Raw genomic sequence first — 19,426 nt, 5'->3', positions numbered from 1 at the left:
TTTGGATTAATCCGCTTTAGTTTTAGAACGCTCTAGATCCTCTTTCTCATGAGAAAGAGAGGAGAAATCCTGTCTTGTCTGTGTCTCTTGCCTTGTGACGAATTAGCTCTGACGCTCATATATAGACTTTCTGAATCTTGTATTTTCGTAGCGTTGCGCGTTGAACGACGGCAGCAGAAAAAAAGCTATTTTAGCAGCGAGGGAAGTGGGTATGTTGCTTTTGTGGGTGTAGGGATTTTTTTTTAATGAAATAAAAAAACTTTTAAAAACACAGACCTCTCTAAGTAATTGTCTGATTTCAAGTCTGGGATGAAACTTGCAGGAGGAACTTTGCATTTGAGTCAAAAACACACAATACAAATTTCATTTCAATAATGCTTGCCTTTTACCGTAATAATTACCATTAATTTTTATTGCGGGGTCGCAGCTTGCATTGACGCGGAAACCACTCAACAGTTACCTTAAAACGAGTCACGTTGATGCATTTAAACTACATATCGAAAGAGGTGGTTTTGCACGGATAATATTCCCTAACGTGGTTTATAGACCCCACTCTCTCCCAAAAGGGCCATTTTAAATGTATAACTGAAAATCAAATTTTGATTAAGAAAAATAAAAGATCGCATTGGCAATTCGCAGTGTGATCCTTTACCAACAAAAGCCTATCAATGCTTTGTCCTTGCAAATAATTGAGCTCTTACCATAACTGAATAATGATATAAAGTGTTTTGAAGGATAAATGATGACTCACATCCCACCTCTGGAAAAAAGGTGATCTACAAACAGGGTTAAAGGGGTTTTCTTCCATGTTCTTGCTGTGCCTTCTAAATGGGAGTTTATACTTATTATTTTTAAAATAATGCCTTCCTTTTGCTCTGGAAAGAGCTGTTGTTGCAAGGACAGATTGTTCATACTGCATATATATATATATACACATATATATACACGCATACTGCATATATATGTAATTTTTTGAAAATAGGGGAACAATTAATCTCCCGCTCTTCAGCAAGCAATCTTTCTAAAAAATAAAATAAAATAAAATAACAACAGTATAGTTGTTTTATGAAATGGCTGTGGTTGTTGCATGTTCTTCTGAAATTGCTTTGAGATGCTTTATTATAGGAAGCGATTCCTAAACGGAATCTTTAAAACAACATTATAGAGGTTCCTTTGAGCATGTGCAGAGTGCCCTGACGGATATAATGGCTGTAATCTGCACCATTTGGCCATCTTTCGGCGATTCCTGATGTCCCGGCCTTCCTTATTTAGCTTGCCGATTACGAAAGGCGGAATAAATACGCAGCTTAAGCAAATCGCCCCCTTTTTTTTTTGCAAGAAGGGCCTTGTTTTTAAAGCGTCGCCATTTTTCGCTCTGGAAACAAGACCCAGCTTGCAAAGCAAGGAGGACTTTGCCTGTGCATTCCTAACCAAGCCTGCTCAGAGCAGCTAGTCCTTTTGCATTCAGTTATGTAAAAAAACCCCCTTTTTTTGGCTGGAAAAACATCTATAAAAACAGCCCTATGTGTCCAAAATGCTCTAAAACGAATTAAATGGTCTCCTTGGGAAGCCCCATCCTACATTCCCCGCGTCCATTTTATGTTTTGTGTGGTATTTTAAATTTTTTATGAAGTTTATTCGTTTTGTTTTGTTTTGTTTTTTTCCCACGCGAGGCAGGCTCGGCGGGGCGCAGCTAGGCCGCGGGTTGCCCGGGGCAACGGCGACGCGCTCTTCTTCCGTCATCTCCGCGCCCCGCCCCTCCTCCCCTCCGCAGCGCTTGGCTCTTTCCTTTTTGTATTGATTCGAACGGGGCCAATGGGAGAGCGCGGGGGGCGGGGAGGAAAGTGACGCGGCGCTCCGGTTTCCCGTGATGCCCCGCGCGTCGGGCTCTCAGAGAGACATAGAGGGACGCGGTGGGCGGAGCGGTGGGCGTGGCCGCGCGTCAGGAGTGGGCGGGGCCGAGGGCAGAAGAGAGCAAGACCGACGCCATATTGGAAGGCTCTGGATGAAGGCAGGTGAGAACCTGGGGGGGGGGGCAGGTTCAATTCATGGCCTCCCAGCCCCCCCTTTCCCCCTCCCCCCCACTTTCAGGGGGGGGTTGGGAAGAGGAACCCCCCCATAATTTTCAGCAACAGAAAGGGAAGGGGGGGGGGAGAGAAAAGAGCCTATTTTTAATGCAATTGGTTATGGGGGGTGCGCCCCCCCCCGTGGAGGGAACCTTGTTTTTAAATGGGGGGGTGGTCTATGGGGTGAGAAGCTTCAGAGGGAATAGGGTGGGGGGTGAATTACAAGGCAGTCCCCCCCTCCTTCAATGCTTTCCTGTAATGGGGGGGGGGTGCTTTAAATCAGTGGGAAGGGGTGTTATTTTGGGGGGGTTGTCTATGGGGTGAGAAGCTTCAGAGGGAAAAGAGTGGGGGGGTGAATTACAAGGCAGCTCCCCTCTCCAATGCTTTCCTGTAATTGGGGGGGTGCTTTAAATCAGTGGGGAGGGGTTTTTTGGGGGGGTCTATGGGGTGAGAAGCTTCAGAGGGAAGAGAGTGGGGGGTGAATTAGAAAGCAGTCCCCCCTCTCCTTCAATGCTTTCCTGCAATTGGGGGGGTGCTTTAAATCCGTGGGGAGGGGTGTTTTTTGGGGGGGTCTATGGGGTGAGAAGCTTCAGAGGGAAGAGAGTGGGGGGTGAATTACAAGGCAGCCCCCCTCTCCTTCAATGCTTTCCTGTAATTGGGGGGGGTGCTTTAAATCAGTGGGGAGGGGTGTTTTTTTGGGGGGGTCTATGGGGTGAGAAGCTTCAGAGGGAAGAGAGTGGGGGGGTGAATTACAAGGCAGCCCCCCTCTCCTTCAATGCTTTCCTGTAATTGGGGGGGGGCTTTAAATCAGTGGGGAGGGGTGTTTTTTGGGGGGGTCTATGGGGTGAGAAGCTTCAGAGGGAAGAGAGTGGGGGGGTGAATTACAAGGCAGCCCCCCTCTCCTTCAATGCTTTCCTGTAATTGGGGGGGGGCTTTAAATCAGTGGGGAGGGGTGTTTTTTTGGGGGGGTCTATGGGGTGAGAAGCTTCAGAGGGAAGAGTGTGGGGGGGGTGAATTACAAGCCAGCCCCCCTCTCCTTCAATGCTTTCCTGTAATTGGGGGGGGGGTGCTTTAAATCAGTGGGGAGGGGTGTTTTTTGGGGGGGTCTATAGGGTGAGAAGCTTCAGAGGGAAGAGAGTGGGGGGGTGAATTACAAGGCAGCCCCCCTCTCCTTCAATGCTTTCCTGTAATTGGGGGGTGTGCTTTAAATCAGTGGGGAGGGGTGTTTTTTGGGGGGGTCTATGGGGTGAGAAGCTTCAGAGGGAAGAGAGTGGGGGGTGAATTACAAGGCAGCCCCCCTCTCCTTCAATGCTTTCCTGTAATTGGGGGGTGCTTTAAATCAGTGGGGAGGGGTGTTTTTTTGGGGGGGTCTATGGGGTGAGAAGCTTCAGAGGGAAGAGAGTGGGGGGGTGAATTACAAGGCAGCCCCCCTCTCCTTCAATGCTTTCCTGTAATTGGGGGGGTGCTTTAAATCAGTGGGAAGGGGTGTTATTTTGGGGGGGTTGTCTATGGGGTGAGAAGCTTCAGAGGCTGGGGGGTTTGGGGTGTGCTTTAATACGGGGGGCGTGAATTACAAGGCAGCCCCCCTCCCTCAATACCCACTTTCCTGTACTTGGGGGGGGGCTTTAAATCACTGGGGAGGGGAGTTATTTTGGGGGGGGTGCAGAGATGGGGGTGGGAATTTACATTTATTTTCTCCACCCCATTACCAGCTGCAGGGTTTGGGGTGTGCTTTAATATGGAAGGTGGTGAATTACAAGGCAGCCCCCTCTCAATACTTTCCTGTAATTGGGGGGGGCTTTAAATCAGTGGGGAGGGTGTTATGTTTTTTGGGGGGTGCAGAGGTGGGGGTGGGAATTTCCATTTATTCTATCCACCTCATTTGCAGCTGCAGGGTTTGGGTGTGATTTAATACGGGGGGGGGGTGCTATGTTATTGGGGGTGTCCCCTGGTGTGTGTGTTTTTTTTGGGGGGTTGCTAATTGGGTGAGGAGAAGGTTGATTGGAGTGGGGGAGGGGTTGGAAGATGTCCGTGTGTCCGTCCCCCCCCCCCCCCATTTCTCATAGCAGGGTTCCAGATGGTGAGCCTGTGCTTTAATTGGGGTGCCGGGTTGGGGGGGGCTGTAACAAATTGGGGAGGGCGAGCCTGTGCTTTGGGGGGGCTGTAATAAATTTTATTATTAATAATAATAATGTGGAGGTGTCTTCCGGAGAGCGATGGGGGAGGAACTAATTAGGTGAGTGGATGAGAAGGAAATTGGGGGGGGGGGTGTCGATTGAAGGGCCCCTCCCTGCCTTTTCTGTCATGGGAAGGGTGGGGTGGAGTTGAGTGGGTGAGGAGAAGGTCTGGGTATTTTTTTGGGGAGGGGGGCAGATTTGAAGACCACTCAAATTTCCCAAACCAGGGATTGAGAGCCTGTGATTGAATGCAATGGGAGAAGAGGTCTGTTATTGCGGGGGGGGGGGGGAGACTTCCTGGAGAGATGGGGCAGCAAGGGGGGGCAATGGAGTCCTCCCCTCTCCCCTCCCTTTCATGTGACAGATAAGCTATTAATGGGGGGGGCGAGCCTTGCTTTAAAGCAATTGAGGGGAGTACTATTGAGGTATCTTTTGTGGGGGGGGGAGGCAGGCTAGAGTTGGGGGGGGCACACATAGGTGAATGGATGACGAAGGGGGGGCCAGGAAAACATTGCACCCCTTTCATATGGGGCTTCGTTTAACGAGAGTGGGGGTTCTGTTATCGCGGTCGCTCTTTGGTGGGAGACTGGACCTAATTGGGAATTCAGTGGGTTGGGTTTTTTTTTTGGGGGGGTGCCCACTCCCCAATTTTACCCACTATTTCTCTCCGTTAAAAAAGGAACTCGTGTCTCCTTTTACCTGTTTCCCATTTTCCTCCCCTGCAACTGGGGGGGGGGGCGAAGTCTGTGTTTTAAGGTAACAAAATACTAAGGCTTAGTATTTGGGGGGGGGCTGTCTGCTGGAGGGAGGCAGGTGGGTCACCCAGTTGCATTAGCAAAGTGGGGGGGGTGTGTGTGTTCCTTTACTTTAACATAAAAGTGGTAGATCTGTGGGGGGGGGGAGACTTTATTGCAGCAGGCAGGTGTTTCATTTTGGGGGTGACTTAATAGGGAAGTTGGAGGTTCCCTTCCTTCCTATTAATTACCCCCCATCTATAGACCAGCGAACCTCCATTTCTTTCGTGGCGAGGGTCTGATCTGTGTGTGTGTCCCCCCCCCCCGCAAAAAGGGGAATTGTGGGGTTCTGTGCTTTAATGCAATGGGAGGTTATGTACAACGGATAGCAGCTGGAGGAGGGCCGAGTTAGGAAGTTGAGAGTGGGGGGCTGCTGATGCTGCCCCCTTGCCATTTATTTCCCTGCCCATAGTCCATTTAAAGCGCCCCCCCGTGCCATTCATTGGGTTCAAAGTGTCCCTGCTACAGAGGATAAAGGTAAAGGGACCCCTGACCGTTAGGTCCAGTTGTGGACAACTCGGGTTGTGGCGCTCATCTTGCTTTATTGGCCGAGGGAGCCAGCGTACAGCTTCCGGGTCATGTGGCCAGCAGGACTAAGCCGCTTCTGGCGAACCAGAGCAGCGCACAGAAACGCCGTTTACCTTCCCGCCGGAGCGGTACCTATTGATCTACTTGCACTTTGACGTGCTTTCGAACTGCTAGGTTGGCAGGAGCAGGGACCGAGCAACGGGAGCTCACCCCGTCATTGCGGGGATTCGAACCACCAACCTTCTGATCGGCAAGCCCTAGGCTCTGTGGTTTAACCCACAGTGTCACCCGCATCCCTAGCTACAGAGGATAGGATCCCGTAATTCCCCAGCCCCAGCCCAGGAAAATGCCCTCAGGGTATGGCTTTAGTGGAGGCTGAGACAAGCCACCACCTCCTCTATTTTCTGACTTGTACAATTTATTCTTTCTTTAGACCAGGCATGTCCAACAGGTAGATCACTGGATGTATGGGGTCAATCGCTGGCTTCCCCAAGAAAGCTCAACGTTTTAGCCCAGTACCCCAAAAACGGGGCTTTCCTCCTCCCTAAAAAAAGCTCAACACCTTAGACCCGAACCCTCCAAAAGAGCGTAGATCACTGCCAGTTTTTAACTCTGTGAGTAAATCGCAATCTCTTGGGAGTTGGCCACCTTTAGAAGAATCTTTATTTCCAGTAACAAGGTGCCGAAATGTGAGGCTGCTTGTTTTTATTGCATTAACACCCCATTTTTTGAGTTGCTCAAGGTTCTCCCCCCCCCCCCTTATTTAACCCAAACAGCTACCCTCTCTGTAGACAGACAGGTAAGGACTGGCCCAAGTTCACCTCCTGAGGTTCATAGCCAAGTGGGGAATTTGAACCCGGGCCTCCCCAGATCCTAGGCCTACTCTAACCCTCTCCAATTAGGGCTGGGAAGATACCCCTGAACCCGAAAATTATAGAGAGCTTCAGTGTAGAAACTAGTTAGCTCGGTGGACCAGTGGTCTTGACTGTCTAAAGCTGCTTTCTGTTTAAATCGGCCCCTTTGTTCAGGACCTTGTGGACTAGAAACTTGCTTCATCTCTAGGGGAATGACCGTAGTTTCTTAGGCGGAGCTCCCATTTATTCCCGTTCCATTCCGACTTGTGGGTTTGGGGTCTCCCGTAAGGAGTGCTTCAGTTTTTTATTGCTGGAGTCGTTTCATTTTTTCTGCTGCGAGGAGCCCTCCTCGCTTTCGAAAATGTGTGTTGCTGGGGAAGAGCTGTAACTCAGAATTAGAGCTTTGCCCTCAAAAAGGTCCCCATTTTCCATAACTGGCCTCTCCAGTAGAGACTCCTGCCTGCTTGGACTACTGCCATGTGCTCTCCGTGGGGCTACCTTTGAAGGTGACCCGGAAACTGAAACTAATCCAGAATGCGGCAGCTAGACGGGGGACTGGGAGCGGCCGCTGAGAACATATAACACTGGTCCTGAAAAACCTACATTGGCTCCCAGGACGTTTCCGAGCACAATTCAAAGTGTTGGTGCTGACCTTGAAAGCCCTAAATGGCCCAGTAGATCTGAAGGAGCGTCTCCACCCCCATCATCCAGCCCGGACACCTGGGTCCATCTCCGAGGGCCTTCTGGCGGTTCCCTCCCTGCGAGAAGCGAGGTTACAGGGAACCAGGCAGAGGACCTTCTCGGTGGTGGTGCCTGCCCTATGCAACGCCCCCCTTGACATTTCCTTGACATCTGAATGGAGGGCGTTCCACGGGGCGGGCGCCACCACCAAAAAGGCCCTCCGCCTGGTTCCCTGTAATCTCACTTCCCTTTCAACTCTACAGTTCTATGATAAAAGTATTATTAGGTTCTGGTTAGTTTCTGGGCTCAGTTCAAGGTGCTGGTTTTGATCTGTGAAGTGCCAGAATCTGAGAACTGCCTCTGCCTACTTAACTGGGCCTTCTCGGTGGTGGCGCCCGCCCTGTGGAATGCCCTCCCTTCAGATGTCAAGGAAATAAACAACTATCTGACTTTTGGAAGGCATCTGAAGGCAGCCCTGTTTAGGGACGTTTTAAGTGTTTGGTGTTTTTAATATTCTGTCGGGAGCCGCCCAGAGTGGCTGGGGAAACCCAGCCGGATGGGTGGGGTAAAAATAATAAATTATGATGATGAAACAGGAGAGCCGCTACCAGTCAGTGTACTGAGCTATAGCATATTTAAGAGCATGGTGCTGATGATGTCAAGGTTGCAGGTTCAATTCCCAAGTGCGAAAGCTGCATATTCCTGCATTGCAGGGGGTTGGACTGGATGATCCTCAGGGCTCTCTTCCGACTCTACAATCCTAGGTCTCCCTTGGGAGGTTATGGACTCTCCATCCTTGGAGATTTTTAAGCGGAGGTTGGATGGCCATCCGTCATGGATGCTTTAGCTGAATTTCCTGCATTGCAAGGGGGTTGGACTGGATGACCATTGGGGGTCCCAAACTGCTGCCTTAATGTGCTGCTTCCTTTTTCCTCTCCCCTCCCCAGCACACCCTGGACCCCCTGCTCTCCATGAACATCAGGGCGTGAGGCTGTTATAAGGCACTTGGCTCCCCTTCTCTCCTTCCCCCCGCGCCCCTTGACCGCTTCCACCATGGATCAAGACTACGAAAGACGCCTTCTCCGCCAAATCAACATCCAGAATGAAAACATGATGCCTTGTGTAAGTCTTGCAAAGCACTACTAAACCGTGTTGTTGTCGTTTAGTTGTGTCCGCCTCTTCGTGACCCCCTGGACCAGAGCACGCCAGGCCCTCCTGTCTTCCACTGCCTCCCGCAGTTTGGTCAAACTCATGCTGGTAGCTTCAAGAACACTGTCCCACCATCTCTTCCTCCGTCGTCCCCTTGCGCCCTCCATCTTTCCCAACATCAGGGTCTTTTCCAGGGAGTCCTCTCTTCTCATGAGGAGGCCAAAGTACTGGAGCATCAGCTTCAGGATCTGTCCTTCCAGTGAGCACTCAGGGCTGATTTCCTTAACAATGGATCAGTTTGATCTTCTTGCAGTCCATGGGACTCAAGAGTCTCCTCCAGCACCAGAATTCAAAATACTAAACCGTAGGTTACGTAAAATGCAATCCTGGTAACAACACACACAACCTAACAGGCTGTTTTTGGGCTATGTAACTTCTTTTTCAAACACAATTCAACATATAATATCTCACAGTGCGTAATTCCATAGACCAACACATTGTATGCAAACACAACACGTCCTGAGAAATCGAAGTCCAATGGATGGTCAGGAGATAAAGTCCATTCAGTTCCTAAATTGGCATAATGGCAATAATCACAATATGGTATGCTTACCTTACCTTACCTTACTTTACCTTACCTTGCCTTGCCTTGCCTTGCCTTGCCTTACCTTACCTTACCTTACCTTACCTTACCTTACCTTACCTTACCTTACCTTACCTTATGGTGTTGCTCTAGAATAGGCATAAGCAAACTCGGCCCTCCAGATGTTTTTGGACTACAATTCCCATCATCCCTGACCACTGGTCCTGTTAGCTAGGGATGATGGGAGTTGTAGTCCCAAAACATCTGGAGGGCCGAGTTTGCCTATGCCTGCCCTAGAAGTCTTCCTAGAAAAACTCTGAACCAGTTTTTCCCTGGCTGGAAATGTGTCTCTGAGCTCTGATAACGCAACTTTTCCACTGTGCAGAAAAGCAAATCATTTCCTTAATAACAATTTAAACTATTTATTTAACCGAAACAATAACGTTATAGCATATGTATCCATGTTTGTTAACGGATGTGGTTAAACAATAGAAAACCACTGAGTCTGAGCACACAAACAAAATCTTATTTCCTGATGAATAGCCTTTGGACTGTAATGTAACTTAAACAGAAAATCTTTAGAAAGATTTTTCCTTCCAAAAAAATCTGATTTTTGAAAAAAATCAATTTAAAACAAAAAAAATCATTGATTTTTATCCACCCTGGGCGCCACAGAATGGAGGGAAAGAGGAAGAACCTACTAGTTTCTCAGAGGGCAGGTGTTGGGTGTATGGGTTAGAAAAGCAGTAAATCTAAAAGCTTAAAGAAACTCCGTTCCAAGTTGAAATGACAACGGTCTCTCTTCTGATGACGGGGGGGGGGGTGTTTCTCTGTTGCCTGATTTCTCGGCTTGGCACCCACAAATTGCAGGTTGCCGACATGAGGAGGACTCTGACGCCTTCGAATTCCCCCGTGTCGTCTCCCAGCAAGCACGGCGACAGGTTCATCCCATCCCGAGCCGGGGCAAATTGGAGCATCAGTTTCCACAGGATAAACGTGAGCGTCACATGGAAGTGCCCTTGGCTGTTTCTTTTTTTTACAGTGGTACATTGGTTCTCAAACTTAATCCATTCCGGATACTATTGTATTTATTTTATAGTACGGTACATTGATTGATTAGGGACATGGGTGGTGCTGTGGGTTTGCTGTACTATTGCAGACACGTGGTTTATATACTTAACATATGTGTTTGCCTTGTACATTTATGAACATTTATTATACATATATGGGACGCGGGAGGCACTGTGGGTTAAACCACAGAGCCTAGGACTTGCCGATCAGAAGGTCGGCGGTTCGAATCCCCGCAATGACGGGGTGAGCTCCCGTTCCTCAGTCCCTGCTCCTGCCCACCTAGCAGTTCAAAAGCACGTCAAAGTGCAAGTAGATACATAGGTACCGCTCCGGCGGGAAGGTAAACGGTATTTCCGTGCGCTGCTCTGGTTCGCCAGAAGCGGCTTAGTCCTGCTGGCCACATGACCCGGAAGCTGTACGCCGGCTCCCTCGGCCAGTAAAGCGAGATGAGCGCCGCAACCCCAGAAAAATGATTTGCACCATCAGACAAGCGTTCTTTTTCTACGCTTCGCAGGAAAACGAAAAGTCCCCGAGTCAAAACAGAAAAGCAAAGGACGCGACTTCAGACAATGGCAAAGGTAGACCTGAACACCTGCCTCTTAAAAATTATTATTATTATTATTATTATTATTATTATTATTATGCCTCTGTGTTCTGTGTTTGGATAGACTGCAAGGTTTATTTCCGTTCAGCGAAAAGAGGAGGGTCCCTCGAAGCAAAATAACTGCCGTGTTGTTTTGGCTTAGCTTTCACCCGCTGCAGTCCATGTCATCAGGTTATGCCATAATAGATTTCTTAGTGTCTATAAAAGAGTCCTTGTTGGTTCACCAACAGCCCACCCTGCAAAAGACTATCTCTCTATTCTGCCTCTCCTCATCGACTCAGTACTCCTGCTTGCTACGGTTGTAACTGTTTTCCACCTTCCCGTTTTGACTCTCCGGCACCCTATCTGCATAACCTAGCAATTCCAAAATATAGATGCGCAAGATTGAGTCTTTTGCCCTCGGCTGGACTCGATTCCAACAGATCCCACACGAAAAACTCTTCTTTCCCTGCGGAGACTGCAGTCCCGAATCGGTGGCACATGCCCTTCTGGCTTGCTCTCTTTATAAAGACTTGAGGAATGAGATTATCACCCCTCTTTGATTGTTGGACTACAATGGAACTTAAATAGAAAATTTTCAGAAAGATTCTTCCTCCAGAAGCATTTTATTTTAAAAATCCGATTCAAATTTAAAAAAAATCTGATTTAAATTTTTTAAAAATCCGATTTAAATAAAGAAAATCCAATTCTTCTTCTTCTTATTTTTAAAAAAATCATTGATTTTTATTCACCCTCATTCTTTGCATCAGTAAATGCTTTTGTCGTGTAAACATATACCCTTGTGTCCAGATTATGGTGCTTTAAAAAGACTCTTTAAGCAAGGAAAAGGCAGGGGCCATGTGTTAGTGTTTTTGTTTTATTTTAAACGAGGCTTGACTTTGAAGTCCCCCGCTTCTCTCAACCCCGCAGATGGCCTTGCGTACTCAGCCTTGCTAAAGAACGAGCTCTTGGGGGCCGGGATCGAGAAGGTGCAAGACCCCCAGACGGAAGACAGGAGGCTGCAGCCCTCCACGCCGGAAAAAAAGAGCCTTTTCACGGTATTTGTTTTCTTCATTTCGTCCGCTGACTCTCAAGGGGCTCACCCTTCGGTCGAAAACACTCCCAGCCGGTCCAGTGTACAGTTCCGGACATGACGTGTAGCCTTATTGGAGTTCACCGATTGGGTCTGCGTTGCTCCGGGACAGGAGGAAGAAAGTCAAATGACACCGAGGTTGATTCCAGGAAAAAGTTTCTTCTGCTCTCCGGATAGCAGAAGGCACTTGCGTGATCAGGTCCACAGCAAGTCCAAAGAAATGACAAGTTTCATGCAGTATATATATCCTCCAGGCACCCTCTCCCTCCTTCCCATATAAATCCATCCACGTCAGCCTATGTACGCAGGTTGACATCACATATGGTGACTGGGGGCGGCCGCCGGGACCACATAACACCGGTCCCGAAAGACCTACATTGGCTCCCAGTACGTTTCCGAGCACAATTCAAAGTGCTGGTGTTGACCTTCAAAGCCCTAAATGGCCCAGTAGACCTGAAGGAGCGTCTCCACCCCCATCGTTCTGCCCGGACGCTGGAGTCCAGCGCCGAGGGCCTTCTGGCGGTTCCCTCATTGCGAGAAGCAAAGCTACAGGGAACCAGGTAGAGGGCCTTCTCGGTGGTGGTGCCCGCCCTGTGGAACGCCCTCCCATCAGATGTCAAAGCGATAACTACCTGACATTCAGAAGACATCTTAAGGCAGCCCTGTTCAGGGAAGTTTTTAATGTGTGATATTTTAGTGTATTTTTAGTTTCTGTGGAAGCTGCCCAGAGTGGCTGGGGAAACCCAGCCAGATGGACGGGGTACAAATAATAAATTATTATTTTTATTATTATTGCTCTGGTATTCTTAACCATAAAAGGGTATTCCTTCCTGTACTTCTGACCATAAAAGGATCTTCTTCTTCCTACTCTTTATCTTGGAGGAAGAGGTGTCATCTCCGAGAACACGCTTTTGGCGTTGTTCCCGGACTTAGGTCTGTGCGTCTTTTGTGGTCAGCACATAAGATAAGGCACGGACGTGTCTTCTCTGTTCTACTGGTACAGTGAAGGCCATCCTTGCCGTCACAAACTGATAAAGGAGAGGGCTTGAGCATAGCCGGGTTTTTGTTTATACATTGTCTCAGAGCTCAAGTTAATGGATTTTAGCTAAGGAAAAATAGGGATTTTGGTGCAGTTTCAATCTGCCTGCACAGTCAGTTTTGGGTTTGGGGAACCCATTCCTTCAGACCCAAAAGGAAAGAGGGATGAGGAGGGTAGAGGAAAACACGCCCGTTCGGGGACCAGTGCTTTAGGCAGGAGTGGGGAGCCTGTGTCTTTGCTGTATGATGGGAGTTGATGCCCCATAACATCTAGGGGGCGGCACTGGTTAGCCACACACCCCATTGATTTGTTCTTATTTTCTCAAACTTACGTGCTGCCTTGTATTTCAAGAAATCTGCTAAGCAGCTTACGTACCTCAGCACAAAATCACTCTGCTCATAGCCTCATGATTGCAGCAGGGGTTTGAACCAGATTAACCTTTGGTTCCCTTTCAACTCTACAGTTCTATGATAAAAGTATTATTAGGTTCTGGTTGGTTTCTGGGCTCAGTTCAAGGCGCTGGTTTTGATCTGTGAAGTGCCAGAATCTGAGAACTGCCTCTCCCTACTTAACTGGGCCTTCTCGGTGGTGGCTCCCGCCCTGTGGAACGCCCTCCCATCAGATGTCAAGGAAATAAACAACAACCTGGCTTTTAGAAGACATCTGAAGGCAGCCCTGTTTAGGGAAGCTTTTAATGTTTGTGTTTTATCGTGTTTTTAATATTCTGTTGGGAGCCGCCCGGAGTGGCTGGGGAAACCCAGCAAGATGGGCGAGATATTAATAATAATAATAATAATAATAATAATAATAATAATAATAATAATAAAATATGCCCTGCCCATCTGGCTGGGTTTCCCCAGCCACTCTGGGTGGATTCCAACAAAAGATTAAAAATACATTAAAACATCAGTCATTAAAAACTTCCCTAAACAGGGCTGCCTTCGGATGTCTTCTAAATGTCAGATAGTTGCTTATTTCCTTGACATCTGATGGGAGGGTGTTCCACAGGGCAGGCGCTACCACCGAGAAGGCCCTCTGCCTGGTTCCCTGTAACCTCGCTTCTTGCAGGGAGGGAACCGCCAGAAGGCCCTCGGGAGATGGACCCCGGTGTCCGGGCTGAACAATGGGGGTGGAGATGCTCCTTCAGGTCTACTGGGCTGTTTAGGGCTTTCAAGGTCAGCGCCAACACCTTGAATTGTGCTCGGAAACGTGCTGGTAGCCAATGCAGGTCTTCAAGACCGGTGTTGTTATTGTTATTGAACCCTTTGCTCATCACTCAAGGCCCTTCGTGGGCTGTTTGATGGAGGTGCATGGGGTATCGACAGGGCCTTCTCAGTGGTGGCTCCCTGCTTGCAGAAAGCCATCCCTGGGGAGGCACGGCATGGCTGCCATCATATCTTCATAGGCGCCAGGCCAAAAAGAAGAAAATAAATTCCTTTTCCGTCAGGGTTTTGCAATTTAATAATCTGTGGTTCCCTTCTGTGGGTGCGGTGCCTTAGCGCTGCCTGTTTAATAATATGGATTTTTTATTTCTTTAGAACAGTTTGAGCTTTATGTTGGGTTTAATGTGTGTGCTGCCTTCTCGCCCGTCCAGTACTCCCTCACCACGAAACGCTCCAGCCCGGACGACGGCAATGAGGTCTCCCCCTATTCGCTCTCGCCCGTCAGCAACAAAAGGTTTGGGCTCCCTTTTTAGCGAAGTGTTTTAGGAAACACAACAATACAGGGTGAAGGTTTTCCTGCGGAGGTGGTGCTATAAGAAAAATACTGCTCCTTTTCCCTTAATGGGGTACCCAAGAGCCCGTATAGAGTCCTTAAGTAGGTTCCCTTTCTAATTGAGGTTTCCCAGGAGCTACCCTGGGCCATATAAGCCCCTTTTTGGCCAGGAATTTGGGAAGACACCCTGCTGTGGCTTAGCGGTATATATAGCCAAACCACCGATTCTGCAGCCGCCCGGTTTAAAAGAGAAAATGACCTTGCTTCGTGGAAAGTTGCAGAAGGGGGAGACGCTCTGTTGTAACTTACGTATGTGTTTTCCTTGTACGTTTATGAACGTTTATTTTATATATATATATATATATATATATATATATAAGACCTTAGAATTCCTATAACAAAGGGCTCCTCAGACAGGTTGCCCCCTCTCAGTTACTCTGCTGGGCAGGTAGAACTAAGTTCCAGGGTCCTTCTGCGACTCGACCACCGAGATCACCTGCAGGAGCGTCACTGGTCGCTCCCTGAATTGTTGGAGCTCCTTTGACAGCAACAAGAAACCGAGCTTTTAGTGTCACCGGCCCAGTCCTGTGGAACCCTCTGCCACCAGAGATTTGGCATGCGTCTTCTGCGCCAACTTTTTAAAACGCTCGCTGGAAACTTTTCTGTGCACACAGTTGGAGCGCATCTTTCCACAATGCTTAACTGAGGCCTCTTTTTTAACTTTGTACAGCGGTACCCGCGATTGTTTTTCTCCTTCCCGTGAGGTACAGCAGAAAAGCTGTCCGAATATAAACAGTCAACTTATTAAAGCTCACAATAATTTCATAATTGTCTGTCTTATGTATTTCTAACAGTGTAACCAAATCAATTTGCTATAACTGTAAAAAAAAAAACCTTATCATTCCAAAAATGAAACCTTCCTCTGGTTGTAAATGTTAAGATGATAACAGCAAGAATGAGTCTGTCTGTTTAAAAATAAAATAAAATTCAATCAAGTCTTACTGACTAGTGATTTAAATCGCGGTTCGAATCGTGATTTAGATCTATTTCATTTAGATTGTGATTTAGATCGTTTTGATTTAGATCATGATTTAGATTTGATTTAGACTTCGGTCGAGTTGATTGTGATTTAGATCGTTTTGATTTAGATCGTGATTTAGATTTGATTTAGCCTTCGGTCGAGTTGATTGTGATTTAGTTCGATTTTATTTAAATCAAATCCACCCTGTTTGGAGGGAATAATGATGCCTCCTCCCTCTTCTTCCTCTTCCCCAATTTCCCACGCGGCCGAAACAGCCAAAAGCTGCTACGGTCTCCTCGGAAGCCCACGAGGAAAATCTCCAAGATCCCATTCAAAGTATTGGATGCCCCGGAACTTCAGGACGACTTCTACCTAAACCTGGTCGACTGGTCGTCCCTTAACGTTCTCAGCGTCGGCCTCGGAACCTGTGTCTACCTGTGGAGTGCCTGTACCAGCCAGGTAAAGTCCTTATTTTCTTACGAACAGGGCCTAATAGGTATCTCAAGCCACTTGTACATCACAAAATATGTATTTTATCAACGTAATTGTTGAACTGAAATACAATTATATAAATACAAGGTACCGCTGTATACAGAAATGAGCAAAGCAGTGATATTTTAGGGAGCAGGCGGGGCCCATGACTTACATCCTAGGAGCCGACACAACACAAAACACTGTTGCTGTATGTAAGTTTTATTTTACAGTGGTACCTCGGGTTACATACGCTTCAGGTTACAGACTCCGCTAACTCAGAAATAGTACCTCGGGTTAAGAACTTTGCTTCAGGATGAGAAAGAAATTGTGTTCTGGCGGCACAGAAGCAGCAGGAGGCCCTATTAGCTAAAGTGGTGCTTCAGGTTAAGAGCAGTTTCAGGTTAAGAACGGACCTCCGGAACGAATTAAGTACTTAACCCAAGGTACCACTGTATTTGTTTCTTATCTTATATTTTGGAAATATACATCAAGTTTTTTTTCCCCTTTAAATTTTTTTGGGGGGCCCAAGACAGTGGGGCCCTAAGTTGGAGCTTGTTTAGCCTATACAGTGGTACCTCGGGTTACATACGCTTCAGGTTACAGACGCTTCAGGTTACAGACTCTGCTAACCCAGAAATAGTATCTTGGGTTAAGAACTTTGCTTCAGGATGAGAACAGAAATTGGGCGGCAACAGCGGGAGGTCCCATTAGCTAAAGTAGTGCTTCAGGTTAAGAACAGTTTCAGGTTAAGAACGGACCTCCGGAACAAATTAAGTATGTAACCAGAGGTGTTAATCCGGCACTGATTACAAAACAAACAAACAAACAGCTACTGGAAGAAAAACTCGCCCTTTCCAGAGACATGGTGTTGGATAACATTCACCTTTGCCTTCCTCTTGCCTCTTTTGAATTGACCTCTTAATGGGAGGCCCGGCAAAATGTTCCAGCCTTTGGCCGAGTCTGCCTGTTGCTTCTCTGCCTGAGTCCCTGCTCCAGAGGCTTTGTAGAGGGAGCGTGTCCCCAAATAGCGACTCCTGCCTACAAACTGAGGGTTCTTCCCAATAGCAGATGAAGTCTGCGCGGCATATATATATATATATATATACACAGTGGAATCTCGGTCGTCGAGCGTAATCAGTTCCGGAAGACCGTTCGACTTTCAAAACGTCCGACAACCGAGGCGCAACGGGTGGCCAGAAGATTCCAGTGGGGAATTCGAGAAATGCGCCTTGGGAGTCGTTCGACTTCTGAGGCACGTTCGAAAACAGAAGCAATTCTGGGTTTTCAGCATTCGAAAATGGAAACATTCAGCTTCTGAGACGCTCGAAAACTGAGTTTCCACTGTATATATATTTTAATCAAACCTGCTTAGGCACAAAAGTGTTCTTCCCCTTTTTAATTTTCCAAAATAAAGAAAAAAGGCATTTCTAGCAGTTGGTGGATTCGCGGGTGGAGCTGTGGGGTAAACCATTGAGCCTAGGACTTGCCGATCGGAAGGTCGGCGGTTCGAATCCCCGCAGTGACGGGGTGAGCTCCCGTTGCTCGGTCCCTGCTCCTGCCCACCTAGCAGTTTGAAAGCACGTCAAAGTGCAAAGTAGATAAATAGGTACCGCTCCGGCGGGAAGGTAAACGGCGTTTCCGTGCACTGCTCTGGTTCGCCAGAAGCGGCTTAGTCCTGCTGGCCACATGACCCGGAAGCTGTACGCCGGCTCCCTCGGCCAGTAAAGCGAGATGAGCACTGCAACCCCAGAGTTGGCGACGACTGGACCTAATGGTCAGGGGTCCCTTTACCTTTGCCTTTAGCAGTTGGTGGGCCATTGCCCTGACCCAGCAGGCAGGCTCTTATGTATAATGAAACTCTCGTTATTATTATTACGGTCTTATGCTTCCTTGTTGGGGACGAGGCTGCTTGTGGGAGGCCCACGACGTCAACGGTCCCCTCCTCCTTTCCCTCCCAGTGCCCTCTCCTTTTCTCATTCTTTCTTCCTTGTCTCCCCTCTCCTCTTTCTCCCAAGGTGACCCGGCTGTGCGACCTCTCCGTGGAAGGCGATTCCGTCACCTCCGTCGGGTGGTCAGAGCGGGTGAGTACGCCGTCAGGTTTCTGCCAAAGCGCAGCGGTTGTGAATGGCGGGCAGGGATGTGATGGCGAGGCTAGGCCAATTAGTGCCATTGCCTTCCGTTAAGCGTTTGGGTGTAATCCTTGACGCCTCCCTTTCCATGGAGGCGCAGGTTACAACAACAGCCAAGGCGACATTTTTCCACCTTCGCCGCATCAAGCAGTTGGTCCCTTACCTTTCCCGCCCCGACCTGGCCACAGTGACCCATGCGACGGTCACCTCCAGGCTTGACTACTGTAATTCGCTCTACTCGGGGCTGCCCTTGAAGCTGTCCCAGAAACTCCAGCGGGTGCAGAATGCTGCAGCGAGGCTCCTCACGGGGTCCCTGCCATGGGAGCAGATTCACCCAGTGCTTTTCAAACTGCACTGGCTCCTGCTGGAGTACAGGGTCAGATTTAAGGTTTTGACCTTTAAAGCCCTTCATGGCCTAGGACCCTCGTACCTACGGGACCGCCTCTTCCGGTATGCCCCACGGAGAGGCGAGAGGCTCAAGGTCCATAAATAGCAACACCCTAGTGGTCCCGGGCCCTATGGAAGTTAGATTGGCTTCAACCAGAGCCAGGGCCTTTTCAACACTGGCTCCGGCCTGGTGGAATGCTCTGCCTCATGAGACCAGGGCCCTGCAGGATCTGATCTCTTTCCGCAGGGCCTGTAAGACAGAGTTGTTCCGCCTGGCCTTTGGCTCAGAATCAGTTTGATTCCCTCCCCCTTTTTCTTTTCCTTTCTCCTCCTAGGATGAGACTGCTCCCTAATTGTTTTAATGTTGTATCTTAATCTTTTAAATTGTATTTTAATCAACTTATTATTGGTTGTTAGCCGCCCTGAGCCCGGTCTTGGCTGGGGAGGGCGGGGTATAAATAAAAAATTATTATTATTAGGGGGGATCCTTTGGCCCTGGGGCTGAATGTGGCCCTCCAAACCTTGCCACCCGGCTCTCGGAGGTTCTCACCCTTTGCATCCCTTCTCCCCGATTAGGGCAACTTGGTAGCGGTCGGGACCCACAAGGGCTTTGTACAGATCTGGGACGCTGGAGCCGGCAAGAAGCTCTCCATGCTGGAAGGGCACACAGCCAGAGTAGGTAAGGAAATCCTCCGGAAAAACAATCTCTCAGTGGACCTGTTGAGGGCATTTTACCATTGCACTCTGGAGAGTGTATTAACTTACGGTCTGTGTGTGTGGTTTGGGAGCTGCACGGCCAGGGGAAAAACAATGCTGTCCAGGGTTGTAAAGACTTCAGAGAGAATAATTGGGTGCACTCTTCCCACCTTAGATCAAATCTACGTTTCCAGGTGCCATAAGAAAGCGGCAGAGATAGCGCAGGATAGTGCGCACCCCGGAAATGATCTCTTTCAGCTTCTGCCTTCTGGAAGAAGGTCCAGGGTTATAAAGGCCAGGACTAGCCGCCTGAGAAACAGTTTCTACGCAAATGCAATTCTGGTTCTAAACGCAGCATAAGGGGTCTCTATAGTATAGTGTATTT

At 48.4% G+C, this 19,426-nt stretch overlaps 1 protein-coding gene across 2 annotated transcripts in view; it reads left to right on the top strand.

Annotated features, from left to right (window-relative positions):
* Positions 1–1,848: 1,848 nt before the first annotated feature.
* The window catches only part of FZR1 (fizzy and cell division cycle 20 related 1), a 29,823-nt gene continuing 12,245 nt past the window's right edge, over positions 1,849–19,426 (top strand). The window contains exons 1-9 of one of the 2 annotated variants that reach the window (XM_080989014.1): positions 1,849–2,015; positions 8,048–8,222; positions 9,703–9,828; positions 10,418–10,481; positions 11,417–11,544; positions 14,213–14,295; positions 15,631–15,814; positions 17,845–17,910; positions 18,922–19,024. In XM_080989014.1, coding sequence (XP_080845140.1) covers positions 8,154–8,222; positions 9,703–9,828; positions 10,418–10,481; positions 11,417–11,544; positions 14,213–14,295; positions 15,631–15,814; positions 17,845–17,910; positions 18,922–19,024 — 823 coding nt within the window. In that variant the 5' untranslated portion in view covers positions 1,849–2,015; positions 8,048–8,153. The remainder of the gene's footprint in view (positions 2,016–8,047; positions 8,223–9,702; positions 9,829–10,417; positions 10,482–11,416; positions 11,545–14,212; positions 14,296–15,630; positions 15,815–17,844; positions 17,911–18,921; positions 19,025–19,426) is intronic. The other variant, XM_080989015.1, reaches the window with a different exon arrangement.

This window comes from Podarcis pityusensis (genome assembly GCF_964106645.2).
Source record: "Podarcis pityusensis genome assembly, chromosome: 18".
Lineage (NCBI taxonomy): Eukaryota > Metazoa > Chordata > Lepidosauria > Squamata > Lacertidae > Podarcis > Podarcis pityusensis.
The sequence above is the reverse complement of the archived record's forward strand: the minus strand, read 5'-3'. Positions and strand labels throughout refer to the sequence as shown.